This window comes from Procambarus clarkii, chromosome 11, assembly GCF_040958095.1.
Source record: "Procambarus clarkii isolate CNS0578487 chromosome 11, FALCON_Pclarkii_2.0, whole genome shotgun sequence".
NCBI classification, from domain to species: Eukaryota; Metazoa; Arthropoda; class Malacostraca; order Decapoda; family Cambaridae; genus Procambarus; species Procambarus clarkii.
Window position 1 is genome coordinate 31,659,198 of NC_091160.1, and position 26,597 is coordinate 31,685,794.

General features: G+C 48.4%; 1 protein-coding gene across 1 annotated transcript in view; it reads left to right on the forward strand.

The window, feature by feature from the left end:
- The window catches only part of LOC123758499 (ABC transporter G family member 6), a 75,336-nt gene that overhangs the window by 30,775 nt on the left and 17,964 nt on the right, over window positions 1-26,597 (forward strand). The window contains exons 13-17 of the mRNA XM_069323018.1: window positions 9,206-9,449; window positions 9,762-9,938; window positions 22,868-22,933; window positions 23,444-23,694; window positions 24,774-24,951. Coding sequence (XP_069179119.1) covers window positions 9,206-9,449; window positions 9,762-9,938; window positions 22,868-22,933; window positions 23,444-23,694; window positions 24,774-24,951 — 916 coding nt within the window. The remainder of the gene's footprint in view (window positions 1-9,205; window positions 9,450-9,761; window positions 9,939-22,867; window positions 22,934-23,443; window positions 23,695-24,773; window positions 24,952-26,597) is intronic.

Consider the following 26,597-nt stretch of genomic DNA (forward strand, 5'->3'; position numbering starts at 1 on the left):
ATTCTCGCTCAATCAACAGATTACAGAACCAACTAGGAACGAAAACACACTAGACTTGTTATTCACAAACAATGATGAACTAATCAGGGATATCACAATCTCAGATACTTCATACTCAGACCATAAGCTCATTGAAGTGCGAACTAGCATAAATAACGGTAGTAGGTCTAAGAGACCCAACAAGCGAGAAGGAATATTCAACCAATTCAATTTCAACAATAAGAGGATTGACTGGAAAAAAATAAATGTAGACCTTGCAACCATTCAATGGGAGACGGTCTTAAGCGACAAAACTCCCACACAGGGAATAGCTCAACTGACAGCTGAAGCTTACAAGGTCTGCTTGAAGCACGTGCCTGTGAGGAGGGGCAGAAAGAGGACCACTCTAGAAAGAGAACGCAGGTGACTGTACAGAAGAAGGAAAAAATAACGGAAATGCTTCGGCAGACACAACTATCACAAGCAAGGAAAACAAGCCTAAGCAGGGAGATCGAAGAAATATAACAAACGTTGATGCAATCAAATGAGTCTGAGGAAATGGAATAGGAACAGAAAGCTATACAAGAGATAAGGAAAAATCCGAAATATTTTTTCACATACGCAAAATCAAAATCAAAAACCTCGACCAGTATTGGACAGTTAATTACAAATGAAGATACGTACACAGAGGACAACAAAGAGATTAGTGAAATTCTAAGAAGCCAGTATGAGGCTATGTTTAGCACACAAATAAACAACATGAGAGTTGATGACTCAGACAGCTTCTTTATGAATGACATTCAAGCTGCAGATAATATAACGGATATTACCACAAACTCGGAAGACTGAGAGAGAAATTGACTATATGCCTATGCACTCAGCTCCTGGGCCTGATTCGTGGAATTCAATATTCATAAAGAAATGTAAAGTACCAGTAGCGAGAGCACTCAGCGTAATATGGAGAAAGAGCCTGGATACAGGGGAGATACCAGCAGCACTTAAATCTGCAGATATAGCTCCGTTGCACAAGGGGGGGGGAGTAAAGCCTTGGCAAAAAATTATAGGCCAGTTGCACTAACATCACACATAATAAAAGTGTTTGAAAGAGTGATTAGGAATCAAATTTCAAGTTTTATGGAAAACAATGAATTGCACAACCCAGAACAACATGGATTTAGAGCGGAAAGATCCTGTCTGTCACAGTTACTCAACCACTATGACAAAATCACAGAAGCCCTAGAAGAAAAGCAAAATGCAGATGTTGTATACACAGACTTTGCAAAGGCGTTCGACAAATGTGACCATGGGGTGATAGCTCACAAAAGGAAGTCAATGGGAATAACTGGAAAAGTAGGACGCTGGATACTCAATTTCCTGTCGAACAGAACACAAAGAGTAAAAGTCAATCAGATAAAATCTAGTCCAAGCGATGTTAAAAGCTCTGTACCTCAAGGTACAGTCCTTGCACCGCTACTGTTCCTTACTTTCATATCTGATATAGACAAAAATACACGTCACAGCTTCGTGTCGTCCTTTGCAGATGACACATAAATCAGCATGAAAATTACCTCTGCTGAAGACATTGAAAAACTACAAGCAGATGTCAACAAAGTTTTCGATTGGGCAGCAGAAAATAACATGATGTTTAACAGTGATAAATTTCAGGTACTCAGGTACGGTAAAAATGAGGATCTGAAACATAATACAGGGTACAAAACATAATCGAATCTTCCCATAGTAGAAAAACAGCATGTCAAGGATTAGGGAATAATGATGTCCAACGATCTAACGTTTAGGGAGCATAACCAAGCAAATATTGCGTCAGCCAGAAAAATGATAGGATGGATTACGAGAACTTTCAAATCCAGGGATCCCATCACAATGGTTGTACTCTTCAAGTCACTTGTGTTGTCCCGTCTCGAGTACTGCTCAGTACTCACTTCCCCCTTCAGAGCAGGAGAGATTGCTGAAATAGAGGGAATACAGAGAACATATACGGCACGCATAAACGAGATAAAACACCTAAATTATTGGGATCGTCTCAAAGCTCTCCAAATGTACTCTCCAAAGAAAGGAGACGAGAGAGATACCAAATAATATACACATGGAAAATACTGGAGGGCCAGGTCCCAAATCTACACAGTTAAATAACAACGTACTGGAGTGAACGATATGGAAGAAAATGCAAGATTGAACCAGTGAAGAGCAGAGGTGCCATAGGCACAATCAGAGAGCACAGTATAAACATCAGGGGTCCGCGGTTGTTCAACGTCCTCCCAGCGACTTTAAGAAATATTGCCGGAACAACCGTGGACATCTTCAAGAGAAAACTGGACTGTTTTCTAAGAGAAATTCCGGATCAGCCGGGCTGTGGTGGGTATGTGGGCCTGCGGGCCGCTCCAAGCAATAGCCTGGTGAATCAAACTCTCACAAGTCGAGCCTGGCCTCGGGCCGGGCTTGGGGAGTAGAAGAACTCCCAGAACCCCATCAAGCAGGTATCAAGCAGTGATATCATAGGACGGAGTACAACTATCACAAGTGGGGGTGTACACGTTAAGAATATAGTAGTAGTAGTAGGCATCCATCAGTCACAGGAGACTATGGAGTTGCGCTCAGGTTGTCATCAGTCTGGAGTGGCCTTCCCAGGGCGTAAAGCCAGGGTAGGTTGATATGGAGAAGCTGTTACCCATGCAGCAGGTCCCTCTCTCTCCACGATGCTGAAATGTCCTAATGGCAAGGCAAACACCAAAACCCTTGGCGTTTATATATATATATATATATATATATATATATATATATATATATATATATATATATATATATATATTTATATATATATATATATATATATATATATATATATATATATATATATATATATATACCAGGGTCGCCCGCTCAAGGTCACTAGGCCCTCTCACACGAAAACCTTTAGTCTGGACTTGACTGTGGTGAGAGGCGGGCAGGCGGGCTGGTTGGCAGTCAACGCTCAACCACATTCACCACACTTTATCACCTGCCGTGGCGTCTCCACCTTCCGTGGCAGCAACAGCAGGTAGGTGAGAAGCACCGCCAGAGATGGCTTTTAGAGTTCAATCCCAGTCAGTGCACGGTAACAGGTTCCTTGATGCATCGAGGAATCTCTACACCGTGAGTGTGAGCGGTGATCATGCAGGACGTTCTCGCCAGTTGTCACAACGTCAGAAAAATGATGTACTAAAATTGCCCGAATCTAACCTAACCGATGATCCACGAATAGAAAACGGGGAATCCAGTCAATTTTGCATGCTGCTATAATTTGTAATACATGTGTGTTGGGATATCCCACAGTGATACACACACACACACACATAAGGGAGCCGGCCGGCCGAGCGGACAGCACGCTGGACACGTGCTCCTGTAGTTCCGGGTTCGATCCCGGGCGCCGGCGAGAAACGATGGGCAAAGTTCCTTTCACCTTATGCCCCTTTTACTTAGCAGTAAATCTGACTAACTCCCAGGTTAGCTGACTAACCTGGGAGTTAGTCAGTTGTCACCGGCTGCTTCCTGGGGGAGTGCGTGGGGGGAAAAAAAAGTAGTAGTAGAAACAGTTGAGAGGCGGACCGAAAGAGCAGAGCTCAACCCCCGCAAACACAACTAGGTGAATACACACACACACACACACACACACACACACACACACACACACACACACACACACACACACACACACACACACCCACACACACACACACACACACACACACACACACACATGCACACACACACACATAAGGAAGTGTGTGAGGAACTGAATAAGAAATTCCAGAAGGTCTTCACCTTAGAGCAAGGAGAAATTCCAGAGATAAGAGAGGGAATAGCTAACCAGGAACCACTGGAAGAGTTTGAGATTACCAGCGGGGAAGTAAGGAAGTGTTTACTAGAGTTGGATGTGACAAAGGCTATAGGCCCAGATGGAATCTCCCCTTGGATACTAAAGGAAGGAGCAGAAGAACTGTGCCTCCCACTCTCCATAGTGTATAACAAATCACTGGCAACAGGGGAACTGCCAGAAATTTGGAAAGAAGCTTATGTAGTCCCGATATACAAGAAAGGGGATAGACAGGAGGCACTAAACTACAGGTCAGTGTCCCTAACCTGCATACCATGCAAGCTGATGGAGAAGATTATGCGAAGAAAGCTAGTGGAGCATCTGGAGCGAAGGAACTTTGTAACACAGCATCAACATGGGTTCAGGGATGGCAGGTCCTGCCTCACAGGGTTACTTGAATTCTACGACCAGGCAACAAAAATCAGGCAAGAAAGATAGGGGTGGGCAGATTGCATATTTTTGGATTGCCAGAAAGCCTTTGATACAGTACCACACAAGAGGCTAGTGAAAAAGCTGGAGATGCAGGCTGGAGTGAAAGGGTAGGTACTCCATTGGATAAAAGAGTACCTAAGCAACAGAAGACAACGAGTCAGTGTGAGGGGTGAGGTCGGCAAGAAGTTACAAGTGGAGTCCCGCTGGGGTCAGTCCTTGGACCTATACTGTTTCTGATATATATAAATGATCTCCCAGAGGGTATAGACTCATTTCTCTCAATGTTTGCTGATGATGCAAAAATTATAAGGAGGATTTAAACAGAGCATGATAGTAGGAGGCTACAAGATGACCTAGACCGACTGAATGAATGGTCCAACAAATTGCTGCTAAAATTCAACCCGAGTAAATGCAAAGTTATGAAACTAGGCGGTGGAAACAGGAGGCCAGACACAGGATACAGAATAGGAGATGAAGTACTTAATGAAACGGACAGAGAGAAAGATCTAGGAGTTGATATCACACCAAACCTGTCTCCTGAAGCCCACATAAAAAGAATAACGTCTGCGGCATATGCGAGGCTGGCTAACATCAGAACAGCCTTCAGGAACCTGTGTAAGGAATCCTTCAGAATCTTGTACACCACATATGTAAGACCAATCCTGGAGTATGCGGCCCCAGCATGGAGCCCGTACCTTGTCAAGCACAAGACGAAGCTGGAAAAAGTCCAGAGGTATGCCACTAGACTAGTCTCAGAACTAAGAGGCATGAGTTACGAGGAAAGGCTGCGGGAAATGCACCTTACGACCCTGGAAGACAGAAGAGTAAGGGGAGACATGATCACAACCTACAAAATCCTCAGGGGAATCGATCGGGTAAACAAGGATAAACTATTCAACACTGGTGGGACGCGAACAAGGGGACACAGGTAGAAACTGAGTACCCACATGAGCCACAGAGACGTTAGAAGGAACTTAGTATGTTAAGATAAGCATCTTATTACTTCGTAATTACAATTATTACCTAACCTATACCTATAATAGGTTAAGTAACAATTGTAATTACGAAGCTATAAGATGCTTATTTTAATATACTAAGTAGGTTAGGTAAGGTCGGTGTTTTCTATGAAGCTTTTCAAGGGAAACTATTATGTTTAGTATGTCACCTATGCACGCAACTAATAAGTCAATATTGACTTATTAAATTTGCGAGAACGGGTTGCAACATGGCTGATTCACCCGACACATTCTTGTAGGGGCGAGGGGCTAGAATTATATATTCTCTCTCTCTGTTTACCATCCACACACAGCCACCTCGCTGGAGTTGTCTACCATCCACACCCAGCCACCTCGCTGGAGTTCACACGTCCATATAAGAGTAGCTCTGAGATAAGAGAACCTTGCTGCCTCAACCTTACTTTCAGATCAAGTTATAAACCACCCTCCCCCACTCCAAGGGGGGCCCCCAAACCCACCCCAGGGGGGCCCCCCAAACCCACCCCAGGGGGCCCCCTGCCCCCCCCCTCCCCCCCTCCCCAAGGCCCACACAAGCCTCCCCCAATCATCCTCAATGATCAGCCAATAAATGTGGCCCTTAAAAATCATTCTTAGTTATGATTGGTCAATGAAATACACGTGCTGGAAGCTGGGCCACAATGCCCTGCTTTCTCGTCACCATGTGAACTTTAACGACACATTTTACATGAATAAATAAATAAATAATTAAAAACCTCGCCGCTGTGAGGTAAAACCAATGACATGAGGTGTAGTGAAGTTAATGAGAGCCATGTGTGGTCAGGTCAGGGGGGGGTGAAGATGGTGGGAGGCCAGGGGGGGGGTGATGATGGTGGGAGGCCAGGGGGGGGTGATGATGGTGGGAGGCCAGGGGGGGGTGAAGATGGTGGGAGGCCAGGGGGGGGTGATGATGGTGGGAGGCCAGGGGGGGTGAAGATGGTGGGAGGCCAGGGGGGGGTGATGATGGTGGGAGGCCAGGGGGGGTGAAGATGGTGGGAGGCCAGGGGGGGTGATGATGGTGGGAGGCCAGGGGGGGGTGATGATGGTGGGAGGCCAGGGGGGGTGAAGATGGTGGGAGGCCAGGGGGGGTGAAGATGGTGGGAGGCCAGGGGGGGTGAAGATGGTGGGAGGCCAGGGGGGGTGAAGATGGTGGGAGGCCAGGGGGGGGTGAAGATGGTGGGAGGCCAGGGGGGGGTGATGATGGTGGGAGGCCAGGGGGGGGTGATGATGGTGGGAGGCCAGGGGGGATGAAGATGGTGGGAGGCCAGGGTGGTAGACTTTCTTGACCCTCTACAAAGATCATATATACACATATATGATATACTCTATACACCCCACCCCCCTAGTAAAGATATGCAATCAACTTTATGCCCTGATAAAGATATAAAAGCAACTTTATGCCCTGATAAAGCTATACAATCAACTTTATGCCCTGATAAAGATATAAAAGCAACTTTATGCCCTGATAAAGCTATACAATCAACTTTATGCCCTGATAAAGATATAAAAACAACTTTATGCCCTGATAATTATATACAAGCAACTTTATGCCTTTATAATGATATGCAAGCAACTTTATAACCTGATAAAGATATAAAAGCAACTTTATGCCCTGATAAAGATATACAATCAAATTTATGCCCCGATAAAAATATACAATTAACTTTATGCCCCGATAAAGATATGGAATCAACATCATGCCCTGATAAAGATATACAATTAACTTTATGCCCTGATAAAGATATACAATCAACATCATGCCCTGATAAAGCTATACAATTAACTTTATGCCCTCATTAAGATATACAATCAACTTCATGCCCTGATAAAGATAGCTTAACGTCTTATGGTAATTAGGACTGGTGAGACCAGTCTGGGAGGAGAGAGAGAGAGAGAGGTAGCGAGGCTGTCTGTTCTTCAAGGTTCCCAGAGTCTGCCTGGCAGGGGACATGTAACACAATGTCTGCCTAGCGACCACTTTTTCAACAGTGCATCAGTGTTCACTTGTTCAGCTGTTTATTGCACACGTTGATCTGATATCTTACATTGGAATTTTGTCGGTGGGTTATCATGACAGCCAACTTGCAGAAACACGCAAGCCGATTATATCAGAAAGGACTCGTCCCGAGAAAGGTTCGAACTTCAGTCTGATGGTTGCAATGAAACGCTTTTATAAGTTCAGTACTCGGACTAAATGGTTATTAGACTGTTAAAGGTTGTTGTTAGCCGAAGCTATTACCACCCAATAACCCAATAGCTCTAGGTCTGATGACATCACCTGATGTTCCTGACGATACCAAACGCCAGGTTGGTGCGGCTCTTTACGTCGTAGAGTCACTTATTGACACATTGTGGAAGTGGGACAAGGACAACACTGGGACCACCAGTCCCAGGGAGGAACAACACCAAGACGATGGCTGCTGCTGACACAAGGACCATTAGGTTTCTCAGTTGGAACATTCGTTGCATCAACAAAAGACTGAATGACCTAATTGCACATGTTGCCAGTAACAACATAGATATAATTGCTATACAGGAGCCCTACACGTTCAACATGATAAACAAAACCCCACCAAAGATCAGAGAGTATGCATCCTATACTAACAGTAACGCCACAGGGCTACTAACATGCATCAGAAGTGATTTACCGCACATTCTTGTGAGCACGTCACACAATGTACACACACAGTACCATCACTTTCATGTACAAACTGCAGCAGGTCACTTCTCATTCCTCAACGCATATGCCAGAAGCCAGAAACTCAATGTAACATTGCTCCCAGATCTAGACAATCATGGGACAATATACATGGGAGATTTTAATGCTAGACATATTACGCTGGGAGACATTACTAACAACGATAATGGATGCAAATTTATCAAACATGTTTATGACAACAGATTAACCGTGTATACTACGGATACCCAAACTCATTTATTGGGAGGCAGACTTGATTATGTAATGGGTAGAAACCTTGTGCAAGATAGGATGGAATGTTCGTTGGTAAATCACTTGGTTAGTGATCACTATGCAGTTTCTGCTTCCTTTGAGGTACAGTGTGATGTACCTAATAGACATCAGAGACAGAAAATGAATATTCCATATGGCTTGCATGACCACTTTATTATTTGTATGTCAAACTGGTATCAAGATTACACAATAACGAATGTAGAAGCCTTCTCCAGAGATCTCGTTGATACGATTACTACCTACTATGAGTCTCACCTGAGCTGCCGTCCGGTGTGGACGTGTCGTTTGCCCGCTCCAGCAGTTTTGGGGTAGTTGCCGTTTTCGCCTGCAGGGGGTGTGGGTGTGTCTATCCTCCCTGCTGTTCCTGGTGGTGGGGACGTGGCGTGTTTGCTATGGGCAGCCATATTCCAGCTGTCGTGAGGGTAAACTCCATAGGTTTGGAGTTTACTGGCCGTGCTGGTTACCTGCTGGTGGACTTGGTCTTGAATGACATGCTCAGAGTCCCGATCCAGGACGTATATGGTGTCGAGCTGGTCACTGCTCGCCGTGTCATCATCAAGTTTGTGGGTGAGGCAGTGTACAGTGATTTTCTCCGGAGGTACGAGGGGGCGTACTTTGCAGCTGCAGGACGGCACCGGGTCTGTGACCATTTTGGACCGTAGTGGTGCTGTGACATATGTAAGTGTCTATGGCACCTCCATGGAGTTTCTTGAGAATCTCCTCCGGCGTTTCTTCCAGAGGTACGGCTCTGTCGTCAGTGTGCAGATGAACTCGCTATCGTCTGGCACGTATTCGGGTGTGAAGACCAACATTTGGACCCTCGGGATGCGACTGAGGTCGGACATTCCGTCATCTGTCTGGCTGTTAGGGTATTACGTGCGGGTGTTTTATGCCCAGCAACCCCGTATTTGTTTCCGGTGTGGCTTGTTGGGGCATCAGGCTGCCGGATGTACTGCTGATCCGGTCGCTCCCGTGAATTTGTTCCGTGAAGAGGATTTCCCGCCGCTCCCTCTGAAGGAGGACTCCAGGGCTGAGGAGGTGAGCGTCCCGTTCACTGCTGAGGATCCCCCAGCGTCGCCCGGTGTTCCCCCGGTTGTCGCCGGCCCTCCTCCGGCTGTTGCGGTGACGTCGGATGTTACTCCTGCTCCTGTCTCTGGCCCTGCTGCTCCCGTGGGTCTTCCTGGTACTCCCTGTGGGGCGTCGTCATCTGCTTCCTCGTCTTTGGCTGCTGGACCAGGCCCTGCAGCCTCACCTCGGGTCCCTCCTGTGCTGGGTGCTGGGGTGGCTGTGGAGCCTCCTTCTGTGTGTGGTCCGGTTCCCCCTGTGGTAGAGGCTGCTGCCGTTCTGCATCGAGCGTCGGTTCGTCCAGCTAGTGGTGCCCGTGTTTCTGGGTCCGCTTCCGGCTCTGACGATATCCGGCCGGAGCCCAAGCGTTCCAGGCGTTCGTCTACTGCCTGGGCCGATGTTGGAGACTTCAGTGACTGTGGGTCTTCAGGTGTTGATGGCGTGGATCCGGATACGTCGTTATCTCCGCGGGTGGTGGTGCCGGAGGTACATGTGCCTGCTGGTGCTGATGCCCGTGTCTCGGGTGTGCCTTCTGTTCCTGCCCCGCCAGAGGGCTCTCCGCAGTGGGGTGTGGTGGCTTCTGCTGCCAGGGATGGTGTGGATGCTGGTGCTGGGCGTGGCCTGGTGGTGACTTTATGAAAGGATGCGCGCCGCCCTGGTTCCCTGCAGTCGTCTGGTGGTGTGCCCGGGCCGCTGGTGCCCCTGTGGTGGTGCCCTCTGAACGGCTCTCTCCTGCGGGGTTGTGACTTGAGGCTCTGGGGTCAGTTTCACAAAACACTTACGCAAACACTTATGAACCTGTACATCTTTTCTCAATCTTTGGCGGCTTTGTTTCCATTTATTAAACAGTTAATGAGCTCCGAACCACCAGGAGGCTGTTTATAACAATAACAACAGTGGAATGGGAAGTTTTCATGCTTGTAAACTGTTTAATAAATGTAACGAAAGCCGTCAAAGATTGAGGAAAGATGTACACGTTCGTAAGTGCTTGCGTAAGTGCTTTCATGAATCTGGCCCCTGGAGGTCGTGGTTGCCGAGATCCTGCTGTCTGAAAGGCCGGAGAGCTTTCTTGATGAGCGGGATTCCGGTATATGGAGTAGGGTGGCGGTAACTCGCCTCCGGAGTGACACCGTCTGGGTTCCCTGTTTGCAGGTGTTTGTTGCCGGGGTTCCGGATACCATGGCGTCCCCGGTGGACGGTCAAGACTCTTGGAGGAGGTGGCTGCTTTGGGAGGCGTTCCATGTGCGGTTCCCCCCGGGCCTTGTTCCCGGGCAAATATGTCAGCTGATTTCATGTTCCTGTAGTGTTGTGTGCCCCTATGGCCTTTTGTTTGCCCTATTGTATTCTGTGCCCGTGCCTCGCCCTTCTTTGTTGCGAGGCCGGTGTTTTGGTGAGGGCGTTTTTATTCATGTATTTGCTTTTGTGTTGTTATTTTGCCACGTGTGTGTTCTATTTATGCATTGCTAGATTGTGTTGTGCGAGTTCTTTGTTCTATTTCATGATGTGTTTTGTTCTCAGTCCTTCAGGCCGGGGCCTGTTTGTTGTTGTGTGTTTTCCTATGTTTTGTTTTCTTGTTGCATGGATTGTTTGTTTCTTATTATTGTATATTTTTTGGCCTCTCCCTTTGTTTGTTGCGAGGCGGCTGGTTTGGTGTGAGTGTTTTTATTCATGTCTGGTTTCTGTGACTGTACCTTGCACTGGTGTCTTATTGTTGCATTACGTGTTGTACTTGTTTGTTATTTTTGTTTTGTTTGTTGTTTATCGTGCTTTTCTTGTTATGTTTCATGTTATACATCTTGATGTTTGTTTTGTTGTATACTATTATGTTTTATAATGTTACTGTGCTTGCTTGTTTTCACATTGTTTTCTCTTTTGATGTTTGCTCTTGTAGTTCTCGTGTTTGTACTTTGTTGTCCTGTGTTGTTGACCCTTCTGGCAGGTGGTTTGTTGTTTTGTTTTGTTTTGTTTTGTTTTCTAATGTACTTATTGTTTTTATTGTATTTAAATTACATGTGTTACATGTAAAAATAAAAATAAAAAATTACTACCTACTATGACACGACCTGTTCCCCAACACACCCGTGTCATCCTAGCAGAAGTGAACCACACCTACCACCACCCAAGTGGTTCCCCAACACACCCATGTCATCCTAGCAGAAGTGAACCACACCTACCACCACCCAAGTGGTTCCCCAACACACCCATGTCATCCTAGCAGAAGTGAACCACACCTACCACCACCCAAGTGGGTCCCCAACACACCCGTGTAATCCTAGCAGAAGTGAACCACACCTACCACCACCCAAGTGGGTCCCCAACACACCCGTGTCATCCTAGCAGAAGTGAACCACACCTACCACCACCCAAGTGGGTCCCCAACACACCCGTGTAATCCTAGCAGAAGTGAACCACACCTACCACCACCCAAGTGGTTCCCCAACACACCCGTGTCATCCTAGCAGAAGTGAACCACACCTACCACCACCCAAGTGGGTCCCCAACACACCCGTGTAATCCTAGCAGAAGTGAACCACACCTACCACCACCCAAGTGGTTCCCCAACACACCCATGTCATCCTAGCAGAAGTGAACCACACCTACCACCACCCAAGTGGTTCCCCAACACACCCATGTCATCCTAGCAGAAGTGAACCACACCTACCACCACCCAAGTGGGTCCCCAACACACCCGTGTCATCCTAGCAGAAGTGAACCACACCTACCACCACCCAAGTGGGTGTTAAGGAACATGAACGAGTAAAGCAACTTGGAGATACGTACAAACGAACCAAAGCACAAGGTGACTTGCATGCATTACTAGTTGCAAATTGAGAGGTGAGAGACATGAGCAACGTCATACGTAATAAACATTGGGAAGAGTTCCTACAAAGTATAAATGAGCAAACAACACTTGTTGAAGTTTGGGAAAAGATACGAAAAATCTCTAAAAGCAGCCCAACCAAACCACTGCACCACAGCCCACTAGAACAAGCAAACATTCTCCTTGATCAATGGGCACTAACATCGAGCTACGACTCACTCCCAATTAACATACAGCACAAACTTGATGACACACGCCCCCAACAGACAACGAACCATCAATCTTGCCTGTACAGCTATCGACGTGTCGGACCTTAATGATGTAACTGAATGGGAATTAAAACATGCATTTAAGATGGGAAAATCAACTGCTCCTGGAGAGGACGACATTACTTACAGTCTACTGAGATTAGTCTCACACGTACCAGGTAATCCACTTGTAGTGTTGTACAGAATGAGTTTAAGTGAAGGAGTATTACATACAGAAATCACAATTGCGTGATTCATCAAATGAACAAATCCACAAGGGCCGTGACGAAGATTCGAACCTGCGTCCGAGAGCATCCCAGACGCTGCCTTAATCGACTGAGCTACGACATGGTCAAAAGGAGTCGATACCGAAGTTCTACTGAACTTACTGGATCCTGCAGTCTCTCCGAGGCACAAACTAGGGTTTTACATAACTCCCCCGTGCACTCGAGTTATGTCAATAGGCCGTTCTCCCTCTTCGCCCTTACTTCATTACGGACGCAGGTTCGAATCCTTGTCACGGCCCTTGTGGATTTGTTCATAAGGAGTATTACCTGATGCTTGGACAAAGAGTGTCATTGTTCCCATCCCCAAACCACACTCAGATAATTATAGACTCATATCTCTAACATCGTGTGTTTGTAAAGTGCTTGAACGTATTGTTCTTAACCGACTCGTGTATCGTATACAGGGGCACCTGTCACCTCAACTGTTTGGATTTATGCCTGGGCTCAGTACACAACACTGTTTTGCTGAGTACTTCGCACATATTGAAGCTTCCCCTCAAACAGTCTTTATCGACCTAGCAGCAGCTTTTGATACAGCAAACAGAGAAATCATACTGGAACAGCTTGCCGAGCTGGGAATACAAGGAAAATTACTGAAATGGATAAAGGGCTATTTGTCTAATCGAACAGCATATGTTTTGTTTAATGGTGTTAAAAGCACAGAGAGCAAACACTTTGAACTGGGAACTCCACAAGGAGGAGTCCTCAGCCCCTTGTTGTTCAACGTTCTGATGCATAAACTTATTAAAGATCTTCCAACTAATAATGAAGACACTGTCATTTGTTATGCTGATGATATATGTTTACAGGCTGCCACCGAGCCTAGAATGCAAGTTCTGCTCGACGCTTTTGCTACTAGAGCTGAGGAATGTGGCCTCCTTATCTCTGTACAGAAAACTCGTGCCCTCATTCCATGTGGTATTCCACCACCCAATTATCATATAGATGGGCGAGCACTTGAGAACTGCAAGTCTTACAGATACCTTGGTGTCCCCATTAACGACCCTGGGTACCTTTCTTCTCTCAAGAGGAGACTTTGGGAGAGATTAAAGCCCTTGCGGGTCCTTGTTGGTGTCAATCATGGACTTAACGTGAGACTTGCTAGAATGTTTTATGTATCAATTTATACGCTCTGTGATTGACTACAATGCTCTACATCTCACACTGTATACTGACAAAGAGCTGAAATCTCTTAAAACCTTGCAAAATGAAGCTATGCGTCTCATCCTTGGGGCTCCAAAGTCCACGAGAATAGTTAATATGAGAGCAGAGTTAAAATTACCTACCATAAGTGAGAGAATTTTGTCTATTAGCACAGTTTTCGGCGTGAAGGCATTGAGTAGATCTAGACAACACATGAAGTTTCAAGCTAAACTTTCTAATATGCTGCACTCACCTGAGGTCTATAGAAGAAGAACGAAATCTGATTATGTATTTTGGTTCTACAAGGTAGCCAACTCCATCAAAATATTAAATATGTATCCAACTCAATTAATGATTAATCAACCAATTACTCCATGGGATAACTGGGATCTATCAGTTGATTTTGTAAATGCGCCCAAGAAAGATAGTGTGCACTCTACATTATTAAAACAGTTAACACTGAAACGCATCACTGAAAGTACTCAGAGTATGGGTAACGATGTGTATCAGTGCTATACCGACGGCTCTGTAGAAGAAGGTGGACGATGTACCAGATGTGCATGTAATATATTTGAACAATCTTCTCTCGTACATACAGCAATGAAGCGCGTCAATGACTGGGCAAGTACAACTCAAACCGAACTTGCAGGCATATACCTTGCCACTGAATTTTTAAAAGACAAAGGCAGTGAACTTATATACTGTGACTCGCAGAGTGCACTCCTGGCACTGAACGCACATAGTAGTGACACCCAGAAAATAGTCAGTGATATTCGAATGAATGTTTTAGCTGCTAAAGAAAACAGATTTGAAATTAAAATCCTATGGATACCATCCCATGTTGGCATCTCAAGGCATGACACTTGGTATGCTTGCACAGACAGCCTGCAGAAAACCAGTGGTAGAAATTGATATGGGTGTTTCATTAGCAGTGACAAAGAGAATACTTAAACAACTATCCCATTCTTCTTGTAGTACGTGGGCTTCACCCACGTACTACAAATACAAATAATCGCCAACAGAACCTAAACACCTAACCTAACCTATCCTATGCCTATATATACACAATATGCTAATATATTATAATATTAACTTATACTTGAGAAAATTCCTGTTTTGAATGAACAGCATGTTAAAATTTATGAATGCGTCTGTGGGGTCGACCGCTGGCTGTAATGGACTTGAGTCGAGGACGGGTTGCAAAGAGAATACTTAAACAAATATCTAATGAAGATCTCACCGACCTAACAAATTCACAAAGACCTGAAAGTTGTAGCATTAAATATTATGATAGATATCGTGAGGAGACATTCACATATGAGACTAATAGAACAAGAACCCGGCAATGTGATGTTATAGTGGCCAGAATACGCCTGGGATATAGACGTATCTGGCAGCTTTCTCAAAACCCAAATGTCGAGTACACAATGTGTCAACTTTGTGAAAGAGAAAACATGCACTCTCTTGAACATTATATTGTAGAATGTCCCATACTGACTGACTTTCGCCCTCCTGGGCTAAGGTATGCTGAACTGTGTAATTACTATATGAGAACTGGAACACTTGATGATATATTGGACTTGTACCCAAGATTAACCATGTATTGTATCAATTATACAATGTATGTATGTGATGTAACTATATAACCTGAGCTTGTAAAAGCACCTTCATCACATTCAGTGATTAAGTGCTTAATTGCACACTAGTTTCTTTATCAGCTATCTCACCCTGTCAGAGTAAAAAAGACAAATGTATGTGTGTGTATATATATGTATGTATATGTACGTATATATGTGTGTGTGTATATGTATGTGTATAAAGTATATGTGGAAGCTGATCAGAATTATATTTCGCCTTTGTAAATGCACATTAATGACACTATGTAAAAGACACATTGAACACTTTATGTAGGGCATACGTAAATCTGTGTATCTATGTATTTACGTATGTAGCTTAGCCTACCATTTTAAAAGAACCACAATCCCCATTGTGGACCAGTGGTGGGGGACCAGTGGTGGGGGACCAGTGGTGGGGGACCAGTGGTGGAGGACCAGTGGTGGAGGACCAGTGGTGGGGGACCAGTGGTGGAGGACCAGTGGTGGAGGACCAGTGGTGGGGGACACCACTGTAAGGGATACACCATATTCAGTAACGGACTGCGTGACCACCAGATGTCTCAGATGCTTTCACTGTGGTGTTAGGGCAGGTGTGATGGTGTGGGGGCATGTGTGGTGGTGTGGGGGGCAGGTGTGGTGGTGTGGGGGGCAGGTGTGGGGGGGCAAGTGTGGTGGTTTGGGGGCAGGTGTAGGGGTGTGAGGGGCAGGTGTGGTGGTGTAGGGGGCAGGTGTGGTGGTGTAGGGGGCAGATGTGGTGGTGGGGGGCAGGTGTGGTGGTGTGGGGGGCAGATGTGGTGGTGGGGGGCAGGTGTTGGGGTGTGGGGGGCAGGTGTTTTTTTTTTAGCACAAACGTGGCCACACATTTACAATGCTATCCAGCATATATACATTTTCTTCTGTCCTCCATGGACAGGGTTAGAGTTGTGTTAAACATATAGTTCAAGGGTTTATTGAACACTCAACCACAGAAGGTGATTCGGTGCTTTTAAAATGCTGAGCTAACCTACATACGTAAATATATAGATACACAGATTTACGTATGCCCTTTATAAAGTGTTCGATGTGCCTTTTACATAGTTTCATTAATGTGCATTTACAAATGTGGAATGTAATTCTGATCAGCTTCCATATTTACTTTATACACATACATATACATGCATACACATACACACATATGTACACATACATATATACATACATGTATACATAAATACATACACACACACATGCATTCACATACATTTGTCTCTTTTACTCTGACGGTGTGTGGGGCAGGTTAGGTGGTGTGGGGCCAGGTGTGGTGGTGTGTGTGGGGCAGATGTGGTGGTGTGTGTGGGGCAGGTGTGGTGGTGTGTGTGGGGCAGGTGTGGTGGTGTGGGGCAGGTTAGGTGGTGTGGGGCCAGGTGTGGTGGTGTGTGTGGGGCAGGTGTGGTGGTGTGGGGCCAGGTGTTGTGGTGTGGGGAGTAGGTGTGGTGGTATGGGGGGCAGGTGTGGTGGTGTGGGGCCAGGTGTGGTGGTGTGGGGGGGGCAGGTGTGGTGGTCTGAGGGGCAGGTGTTGTGGTGTGGGGGGCAGGTGTGGGGTTGTGGAGGCATTTGTGGTGGTGTGGGGGCAGGTGTGGGGTTGTGGAGGCAGGTGTGGTGGTGTGGCGGGCAGGTGTAGTGGTGTGGGGGGCAGGTGTGGTGGTGGTATGGGGGCTGGTGTTGTGGTGTGGGGGGCAGGTGTGGGGATGTGGAGGCAGGTGTGGTGGTGTAGCGGGCAGGTGTAGTGGTGTGGGGGGCAGGTGTGGTGGTGTGAGGGCAGGTGTGGTGGTGTGGGGGGCAGGTGTGGGGGTGTGGGGGGCAGGTGTGGGGGTGGGGGCAGGTGTGGGGGTGTGGGCGGCAGGAGTGGGGGTGGGGGCAGGTGTGGGGGGGAAGGTGTGGGGGGTGTAGGGGCAGGTGTGGTGGTGTGGGGGGCAGGTGTGGTGGTGTGGGCGGCAGGTGTGGTGGTGTGGGGGGCAGGTGTGGGGGTGGGGGGGCAGGTGTGGGGGTGTGGGGGGGCAGGTGTGGGGATGGGGGGAAGGTGTGGGGGTGTAGGGGGCAGGTGTGGTGGTGTGGAGGCAGATGTGGTGGTGTGGGGGCAAGTGTGGTGGTGTGGGGGGCAGATGTGGGGGTGTGGGGGGTAGATGTGGGGGTGGGGGTCAGGTGTGGGGGGCAGGTGTGGGGGTGGGGGGCAGGTGTGGGGGTGGGGGGCAGGTGTGGGGGTGGGGGGAAGGTGTGGGGGTGTAGGGGGCAGGTGTGGTGGTGTGGGGGCAGGTGTGGTGGTGTGGGGGCAAGTGTGGTGGTGTGAGGGCAGGTGTGGTGATGTGGGGGGCAGGTGTGGGAGTGTGGGGGGCAGGTGTGGGGGTGTGGGGGCAGGTGTGATGGGGGGGGGAAGTTGTGGTGGTGTGGGGGCAGGTGTGGTGGTGTTTAGGGCAGGTGTGGTGGTGTAGGGGCAGGTGTGGTGGTGTGGGGGGCAGGTGTGGTGGTGTGGGGGCAGGTGTGGTGGTGTAGGGGCAGGTGTGGTGGTGTAGGGGCAGGTTTGTTGGTGTGGGTGGAAGGTGTGGTGGTGTGGGGGCAGGTGTGGGGGGCAGGTGTGGTGTGGGGAGGCAGGTGTGGGAGGTAATGAGAGGCGGGGCAGACATCCAAGACAGATCTCTGTCCGCCTGTCACACGGCGTCACACCATGTGAGTGAGAGCAGCACCAGCCTCCCTCACCCCCGCCAGGGCCCGCTGTCCCGCACTCTCCTCCACCAGTGTCCCTAGTCTGAGCAGTGTCCGGTCCTCTGGTCCACCAGTGTCCCTAGTCTGAACAGTGTCCGGTCCTCTGGTCCACCAGTGTCCCTAGTCTGAGCAGTGTCCGGTCCTCTGGTCCACCAGTGTCCCTAGTCTGAGCAGTGTCCGGTCCTGTGGTCCACCAGTGCCCCTAGTCTGAGCAGTGTCCGGTCGTGTGGTCCACCAGTGCCCCTAGTCTGAGCAGTGTCCGGTCGTGTGGTCCACCAGTGCCCCTAGTCTGAACATAGTGTCCGGTCCTGTGGTCCAGTGTCCATACTCTGAACAGTGTCCGGTCCACTGGTCCACCAGTATCCCTAGTCTGAGCAGTGTCCGGTCCTGTGGTCCACCAGTGTCCCTACTCTGATCACAGCGTCCGGTCCTGTGGTCCACCAGTATCCCTATTCTGAGCAGTGTCGGGTCCTGCGGTCCACAAATGTCCCTAGTCTGAGCAGTGTCCGGTCCTGTGGTCCACCAGTGTCCCTACTCTGATCACAGCGTCCGGTCCTGTGGTCCACCAGTATCCCTAGTCTGAGCAGTGTCGGGTCCTGCGGTCCACCAGTGCCCCTAGTCTGAACACAGCGTCCGGTCCTGTGGTCCACCAGTGCCCCTAGTCTGAACACAGCGTCCGGTCCTGTGGTCCACCAGTGCCCCCTAGTCTGAGCAGTGTCCGGTCCACTGGTCCACCTGTGCCCCCTCACCACAATGCCTATTTACCCCATAAGATCGTGAGTATGTATGTTTGTATAATGGGCTGTGTAGTTTGAGCATAATAATATACACAGAGTGTGTTGTGTGAAGGTGTGGGGCCGGTCTGAGGCGTTCCGCAAGATGCTAAACCCTTAGCCTGCGCCCTCACACCTCTTGTGTTGACGAGGCTGGAGCCAAACAAACCTGGTTAACCTTGATCAAGTTAGGCCTAACCAGGCATCCCGTTCTCTCGACTTGCTGCCGCTCCATAAACAATGCAAATGTTTTGCTTGACCAGAAACGCATGAGCCCAGCTAACCTATCGGTGCGTCGGAAACGTCACTGTTACGATGCGTTAATCTCTAGTGTTGCGTCACATTTGTAACGACGTTACCTTGAGGTTACCTTGAAGTGCTTCCGGGGCTTAGTGTCCCCGCGGCTCGGTCGTCGACCAGGCCTCCTGGATGCTGGAATGATCAACCAGGCTGTTGGACGCGGCTGCTCGCAGTCTGACGTATGAGTCACAGCCTGGTTGATCAGGTATCCTTTGGAGGTGCTTATCCAGTTCTCTCTTGAACACTGTGAGGGGATTGCCAGTTATGCCCCTTATGTGTAGCGGAAGCGTGTTGAACAGTCTCGGGCCTCTGATGTTGATAGAGTTCTCTCTCATAGTACCTGTTGCACCTCTGCTTTTCAACGGGGGTATTCTGCACATCCTGCCATGTCTTCTGGTCTCATGTGATGTTATTGCTGTGTGCAGGTTTGGGACCAGCCCCTCTAATACTTTCCACGTGTAAATTATTATGTATCTCTCCCGCCTGCGCTCAAGGGAGTACAGATTTAGGCTCTTTAGTCGGTCCCAATAGTTTAGATGTTTTACTAAGTGGATTCTAGCAGTAAAGGATCTCTGCACGCTCTCCAGGTCAGCAATTTCTCCAGTTTTGAAAGGGGCTGTCATTGTGCAGCAGTACTCCACTCTAGAGAGCACAAGCGTTTTGAAAAGTATCATCATCGGTATAGCATCTCTTAGTGTGAAAACACTATTGGGTGAGAGAACGGGTTTATGTGCGGGAGATTTGTTCACATTTGTTCACAGCGGGAATGAGGATGTCTCTCCTCCAGAAGATCCTCGTGAAGATTTCAGGCCCAGTCCTGTAGCCTGAAATAAAGGATTTTACTTTCTCACGGGAGAGGGTAGCTGTAAATATTCTTTTAATTTGTATTGTTGATATTCTTGCAAAATTTAGTGATCCTTTCGGCAGCTGTTTGTCTTGGGAGGTTCGTGTTTGCAAAGGCTTGTCTTCAGGATCTTCAAGAGCATTCCCAGGAAAGACTCCCTCAGCCCCACTGTAAACAAATGTCAACAAATCTCCCGCACAACAACCCGTCCTCACCCAATACGTCGTTACAAATGTGATGTAAGACATTTGGTCACATTTGACGTAGAATGCTCCGGGCAAATAACGTCTGGACTCATACAAACGTATATATATATATATATATATATATATATATATATATATATATATATATATATATATATGTCGTACCTAGTAGCCAGAACGCACTTCTCAGCCTACTATAAAAATCCCGATTTGCCTAATAAGCCAAGTTTTCCTGAATAAATATATTTTTTCTAATTTTTTTCTTATGAAATGATAAAGCTACCCATTTCATTATGTATGAGGTCAATTTTTTTTTATTGGAGTTAAAATTAACGTAGATATATGACCGAACCTAACCAACCCTACCTAACCTAACCTAACCTATCTCTATCGGTTAGGTTAGGTTAGGTAGCAGAAAAAGTTAGGTTAGGTTAGGTTAGGTAGGTTAGGTAGTCGAAAAAACAATAATTCATGAAAACTTGGCTTATTAGGCAAATTGGGCCATGCATAGTTGGCTGAAAAGTGCGTTCTGGCTATTAGGTACGACATATATATATATATATATATATATATATATATATATATATATATATATATATATATATATATATATATATATATATATATATATATATATATTCGGGGTAGTTGTCGGGCCTCACTGTCGGGGGTAGTTGAAAAATTAACTCTCCAAAGTTCATTTTCACACTTAATTTATGGTCTGAGGCCTAGGGAAGCGTTTCGCAAGTCACTTTTTACATTTTCAAACACAAGTTTTTGCATACAATGTCAAGGCTTATATTAGCTTGGGGTGAGGTGATACAGGATTATGATTCAGCTCTTTGGTCTTGCCTCTCAACTGTCAATTAACTCAAGAGGTTGGTGTTGGGGTGACGCCAAGGAGTTATGGTGACGGGGGAGACTTGAAGCCCACCAAGTGGTGACTAGATTGTCCGGCCTCCCTGTGTCAGGGGACACACACACACACACACACACACACACACACACACACACACACACACACACACACACACACACACACACACACACACACACACACACACCTAGGCTACATATGAGTTAGATTCGTGGGGTACAATGACGCCAATCTCCTCTAGGCATCACGTATGGTCGGGGAGGGCGCGGGGAGGAGGCGTGTTATCTTACAAGAAACTTGCCTGTGCTGGGATTACCTACTGCCCCCCTCCCCCCACATGACTCCCCCGTTCTCCCCTCCCCTCCCCTCCCCCCCCCCCCCCCTCCCCCAACACACATTGAAATTGAAATTGAAGAAATTACATGAACCTGCTCCCTTTGCCTAATGAAATTAGGTGAATGGAGCAGGAGGCTGAACACAAGGTACCATCTGGGAGGTGAAATCCTGCAAGAGTCAAATAGAGAGAAAGATCTGGGGGTTGATATCACACCGAACCTGTCCCCAGAGGCCCACATCAAAAGGATATCATCAGCGGCATATGCTAGATTGACCAACATAAGAACTGCCTTTAGAAAACTTGTGTAAGAAATCGTTCAGGATCCCTGTATACCACATATGTCAGACCAATCCTGGAATATGCAGCTCCAGCCTGGAGTTAATATTTTTTAATTATTATTATTATTTTCTACCACAGACGTGGCCACACATTAACAATGCTAACCAGCATATATACATTTTCTTCTGTCCTCCATGGGACAGGGTTAGAGATGTGTTAAACATATAGTTCAAGGGTTTATTGAACAATCAACCACAGAAGGTGATTCGGTGCTTTTAAAATGCTAAGCTAACCTACATACGTAAATATATAGATACACAGATTTACGTATGCCCTACAAAAAGTGTTCAATATGTCTTTTACATAGTGTCATTAATGTGCATTTACAAAGGTGAGATATAATTCTGATCAGCTTCCATATATACTTTATACACATACATATACATACACACACACACACACACACACACACACACACACACACACACACACACACACACACACACACACACACACATATATATACGTACATATGCATTCACATACATTTGTCTCTTTTACACTGACAGGGTGAGATAGCTGATAGAGAAACTAGTGTGCAATTAAGCACTTAATCACTGAAGGTGCTTTTACAAGCTCAGGTTATATAGTTACATCACATACATACATTGTATAATTGATACATTACATGGTTAATCTTGGGTACAAGTCCAATATATCATCAAGTGTTCCAGTACTCATATAGTAATTACACAGTTCAGCATACCTTAGCCCAGGAGGGCGAAAGTCAGTCAGTATGGGACATTCTACAATATAATGTTCAAGAGAGTGAATGTCTTCTCTTTCACAAAGTTGACACATTGTGTACTCGACATTTGGGTTTTGAGAAAGCTGCCAGATACGTCTATATCCCAGGCGTATTCTGGCCACTATAACATCACATTGCCGGGTTCTTGTTCTATTAGTCCCATATGTGAATGTCTCCTCACGATATCTGTCATAATATTTAATGCTACAACTTTCCGGTCTTTGTGAATTTGTTAAATCTGTGAGAGTTCATACCTAGTTAAACACAAGACAAATTTTGAGAAGAATCAGCGGTATGCCACCAGGCTCGTCCCGGAACTGAGAGGTATGAGCTACGAGGAAAGGCTAAAGGAGCTGAACCTCACATCCCTTGAAATCAGAAGAGTAAGGGGAGACATGACACTGGCACACGGGTGGCAGTGGCAGTGTGAAGGAGGGGTCACTATAGGGGTCCGTACGGCGCAGTGGCTAGGCCAGGCCACGGGGTTGCTAGGCCAGGCCCGGGGGTGGCTAGGCCAGGCCACGGGGGTGGCTAGGCCAGGCCCCGGGGTGGCTAGGCCAGCCCCCAGGGAGAGACCGATGGGCAGGCACGCGCGCGCACGGTGTCCCATTACCAGGTCCTCCCCCCACTGGCCGCTACTGCTGTTAGCGTCCAGTTGGCGCGTCACCGCCCCACACCCACCCTCCACCTCTGCTGTGTGCCGCTACCCTGCGCCGGCCGCCCTGGCCAACCATTCTCCGCTAGTATCACACTCCGACCACCACCGTCCTCCTTTGTTTAATCTCGAAGAGTCGCCATTTTTTGGGAGAGTTTGAGTTAGGTGGTGAGTGAGAGTGGTGGCCATGAGTGACCTGAGTAGTGACCTGGACAGCGATGACACACTCAAGCGCCGCCACCGTCACCGCTCGCTGCCGACGGAGGCGTTTGGCATGGCCGGCAACCCTAACCCCCTGGGTGTTCCCTTCTTCAGGAACCTGCCGACGATGGCGCTGGAGCAGCAGGACGAGCGGTCCTCCCTGCTCGGCTCCGAGCGGTACATCTTCCACTCCTCCGGCTCCAACACCTACTCCAGCGACCCCCTTGAGGTGAGTACCTGAGTCGTGAGTCCCCTGTGGTACACGGTGTAGCCCCTGTGGTACACGGTGTAGCTCCTGTGGTACATGGTGTAGCCCCTGTGGTACACGGTGTAGCCCCTGTGGTACACGGTGTAGCCCCTGTGGTACACGGTGTAGCCCCTGTGGTACACGGTGTAGCTCCTGTGGTACATGGTGTAGCCCCTGTGGTACACGGTGTAGCCCCTGTGGTACACGGTGTAGCCTCTGTGGTACACGGTGTAGCCCTTGTGGTACACGGTGTAGCCTCTGTGGTACACGGTGTAGCCCCTGTGGTACACGGTGTAGCCCCTGTGGTACACGGTGTAGCTCCTGTGGTACACGGTGTAGCCCCTGTGGTACACGGTGTAGCTCCTGTGGTACACGGTGTAGCCCCTGTGGTACACGGTGTAGCTCCTGTGGTACACGGTGTAGCCCCTGTGGTACACGGTGTAGCTCCTGTGGTACACGGTGTAGCCCCTGTGGTACACGGTGTAGCCCCTGTGGTACACGGTGTAGCCCCTGTGGTACACGGTGTAGCCCCTGTGGTACACGGTGTAGCTCCTGTGGTACATGGTGTAGCCCCTGTGGTACACGGTGTAGCCCCTGTGGTACACGGTGTAGCCCCTGTGGTACACGGTGTAGCCTCTGTGGTACACGGTGTAGCCCTTGTGGTACACGGTGTAGCCTCTGTGGTACACGGTGTAGCCCCTGTGGTACACGGTGTAGTCTCTGTGGTACACGGTACACAGCCTATACAGTTCACTTATAAACAAAACACTGTTTGATGAGATCTTACATTAAAGCAGACGCCAGTAAATGAACCATTAACCAGTGGATGAGGCGCCTTAACCAGTGGATGAGGCGCCGTAACCAGTGGATGAGGCGCCTTAACCAGTGGATGAGGCGCCGTAACCAGTGGATGAGGCGCCTTAACCAGTGGATGAGGCACCTTAACCAGTGGATGAGGGCGCCTTAACCAGTGGATGAGGCGACTTAACCAGTGGATGAGGCGTCGTAACCAGTGGATGAGGCACCTTAACCAGGCACTAACCGGCGGCCTTAACCCGCAGCATGAGGACGACCGACTGGGGCTAGCCAAGCACTCGGGGCTCGGGTACGGGACGTGGAAGACCAGCGAGGAGGGCATCACCCTCACCTGGCGGGACCTGAGCGTGTACGTCCCGCAGAGGAAGACCTGGTTCAGGCCCACCAGACACCACCGTCCCTTCAAGCGCGTCCTCAATAACGGTAGTGTGAAGTGTTGGTTGTTCTCTCTCCTCTACTACCCAGCCACTTGGGCTGGACGGTAGAGCGACGGTCTCGCTTCATGCAGGTCGGTGTTCAATCCCCGACCGTCCAAGTGGTTGGGCACCATTCCTTCCCTCCCCGTCCCATCCCAAATCCTTATCCTGACCCTTTCCAAGTGCTATATAGTCGTAATGACTTGGCGCTTTCCCCCTGATAGTTCCCTTCCCTTCCCTTCTCTCCTCTACCTGCTGCTGTCTCCTCTACCTGCTGCTGTCTCCTCTACCTGCTCCTGTTTCCTCTACCTGCTGCTGTCTCCTCTACCTGTCTCCTCTACCTGCTGCTGTCTCCTCTACCTGCTCCTGTTTCCTCTACCTGCTGCTGTCTCCTCTACCCGGGAGCCGGTCGGCCGAGCGGACAGCACGCTGGACTTGTGATCCTGTGGTCCTGGGTTCGATCCCAGGCGCCGGCGAGAAACAATGGGCAGAGTTTCTTTCACCCTATGCCCCTGTTACCTAGCAGTAAAATAGGTACCTGGGTGTTAGTCAGCTGTCACGGGCTGCTTCCTGGGGGTGGAGGCCTGGTCGAGGACCGGGCCGCGCGGACACTAAAGCCCCGAAATCATCTCAAGATAACTCAAGATAAGATAACCTGCTGCTGTCTCCTCTACCTGCTGCTGTCTCCTCTACCTGTCTCCTCTACCTGCTGCTGTCTCTTCTACCTGCTGTTGTCTCCTCTACCTGCTACTGTCTCCTCTACCTGCTGTTGTCTCCTCTACCTGCGACTGTCTCCTCTACCTGTCTTCTCTACCTGCTGCTGTCTCCTTTACCTGTCTCCTCTACCTTCTGCTGCCTCCTCTACCTGCTGCTGTCTCCTCTACCTGTTGCTGTCTCCTCTACCTGTTGCTGTCTCCTCTACCTGTTGCTGTCTCCTCTACCTGCTACTGTCTCCTCTACCTGTCTCCTCTACCTGTCTCCTCTACCTGCTACTGCCTCCTCTACCTGCTGCTGTCTCCTATACCTGCTGCTGTCTCCTATACCTGCTGCTGTCTCCTCCACCTGTCTCATCTACCTGCTGCTGTCTCCTCTACCTGCTGCTGTCTCCTCTACCTGCTGCTGTCTCCTCTACCTGCTCCTGTATCCTCTACCTGTCTCCTCTACCTGCTACTGTCTCCTCTACCTGCTGCTGTCTCCTCTACCTGCTCCTGCCTCCTCTACCTGCTACTGTCTCCTCTACCTGTCTCCTCTACCTGCTGCTGTCTCCTCTACCTGTCTTCTCTACCTGCTGCTGTCTCCTCTACCTGTCTTCTCTACCTGTCTCCTCTACCTGCTGCTGTCTCCTCTACCTGCTACTGTCTCCTCTACCTGCTACTGTCTCCTCTACCTGCTACTGTCTCCTCTACCTGCTACTGTCCCCTCTACCTGCTGCTGTCTCCTCTACCTGCTACTGTCTCCTCTACCTGCTGCTGTCTCCTCTACCTGCTGCTGTCTCCTCTACCTGCTACTGTCTCCTCTACCTGCTACTGTCTCCTCTACCTGCTACTGTCCCCTCTACCAGCAACTGTCTCCTCTGCCTGCTACTGTCTCCTCTACCTGCTACTGTCCCCTCTACCTGCTGCTGTCTCCTATACCTTCTGCTGTCTCCTCTAC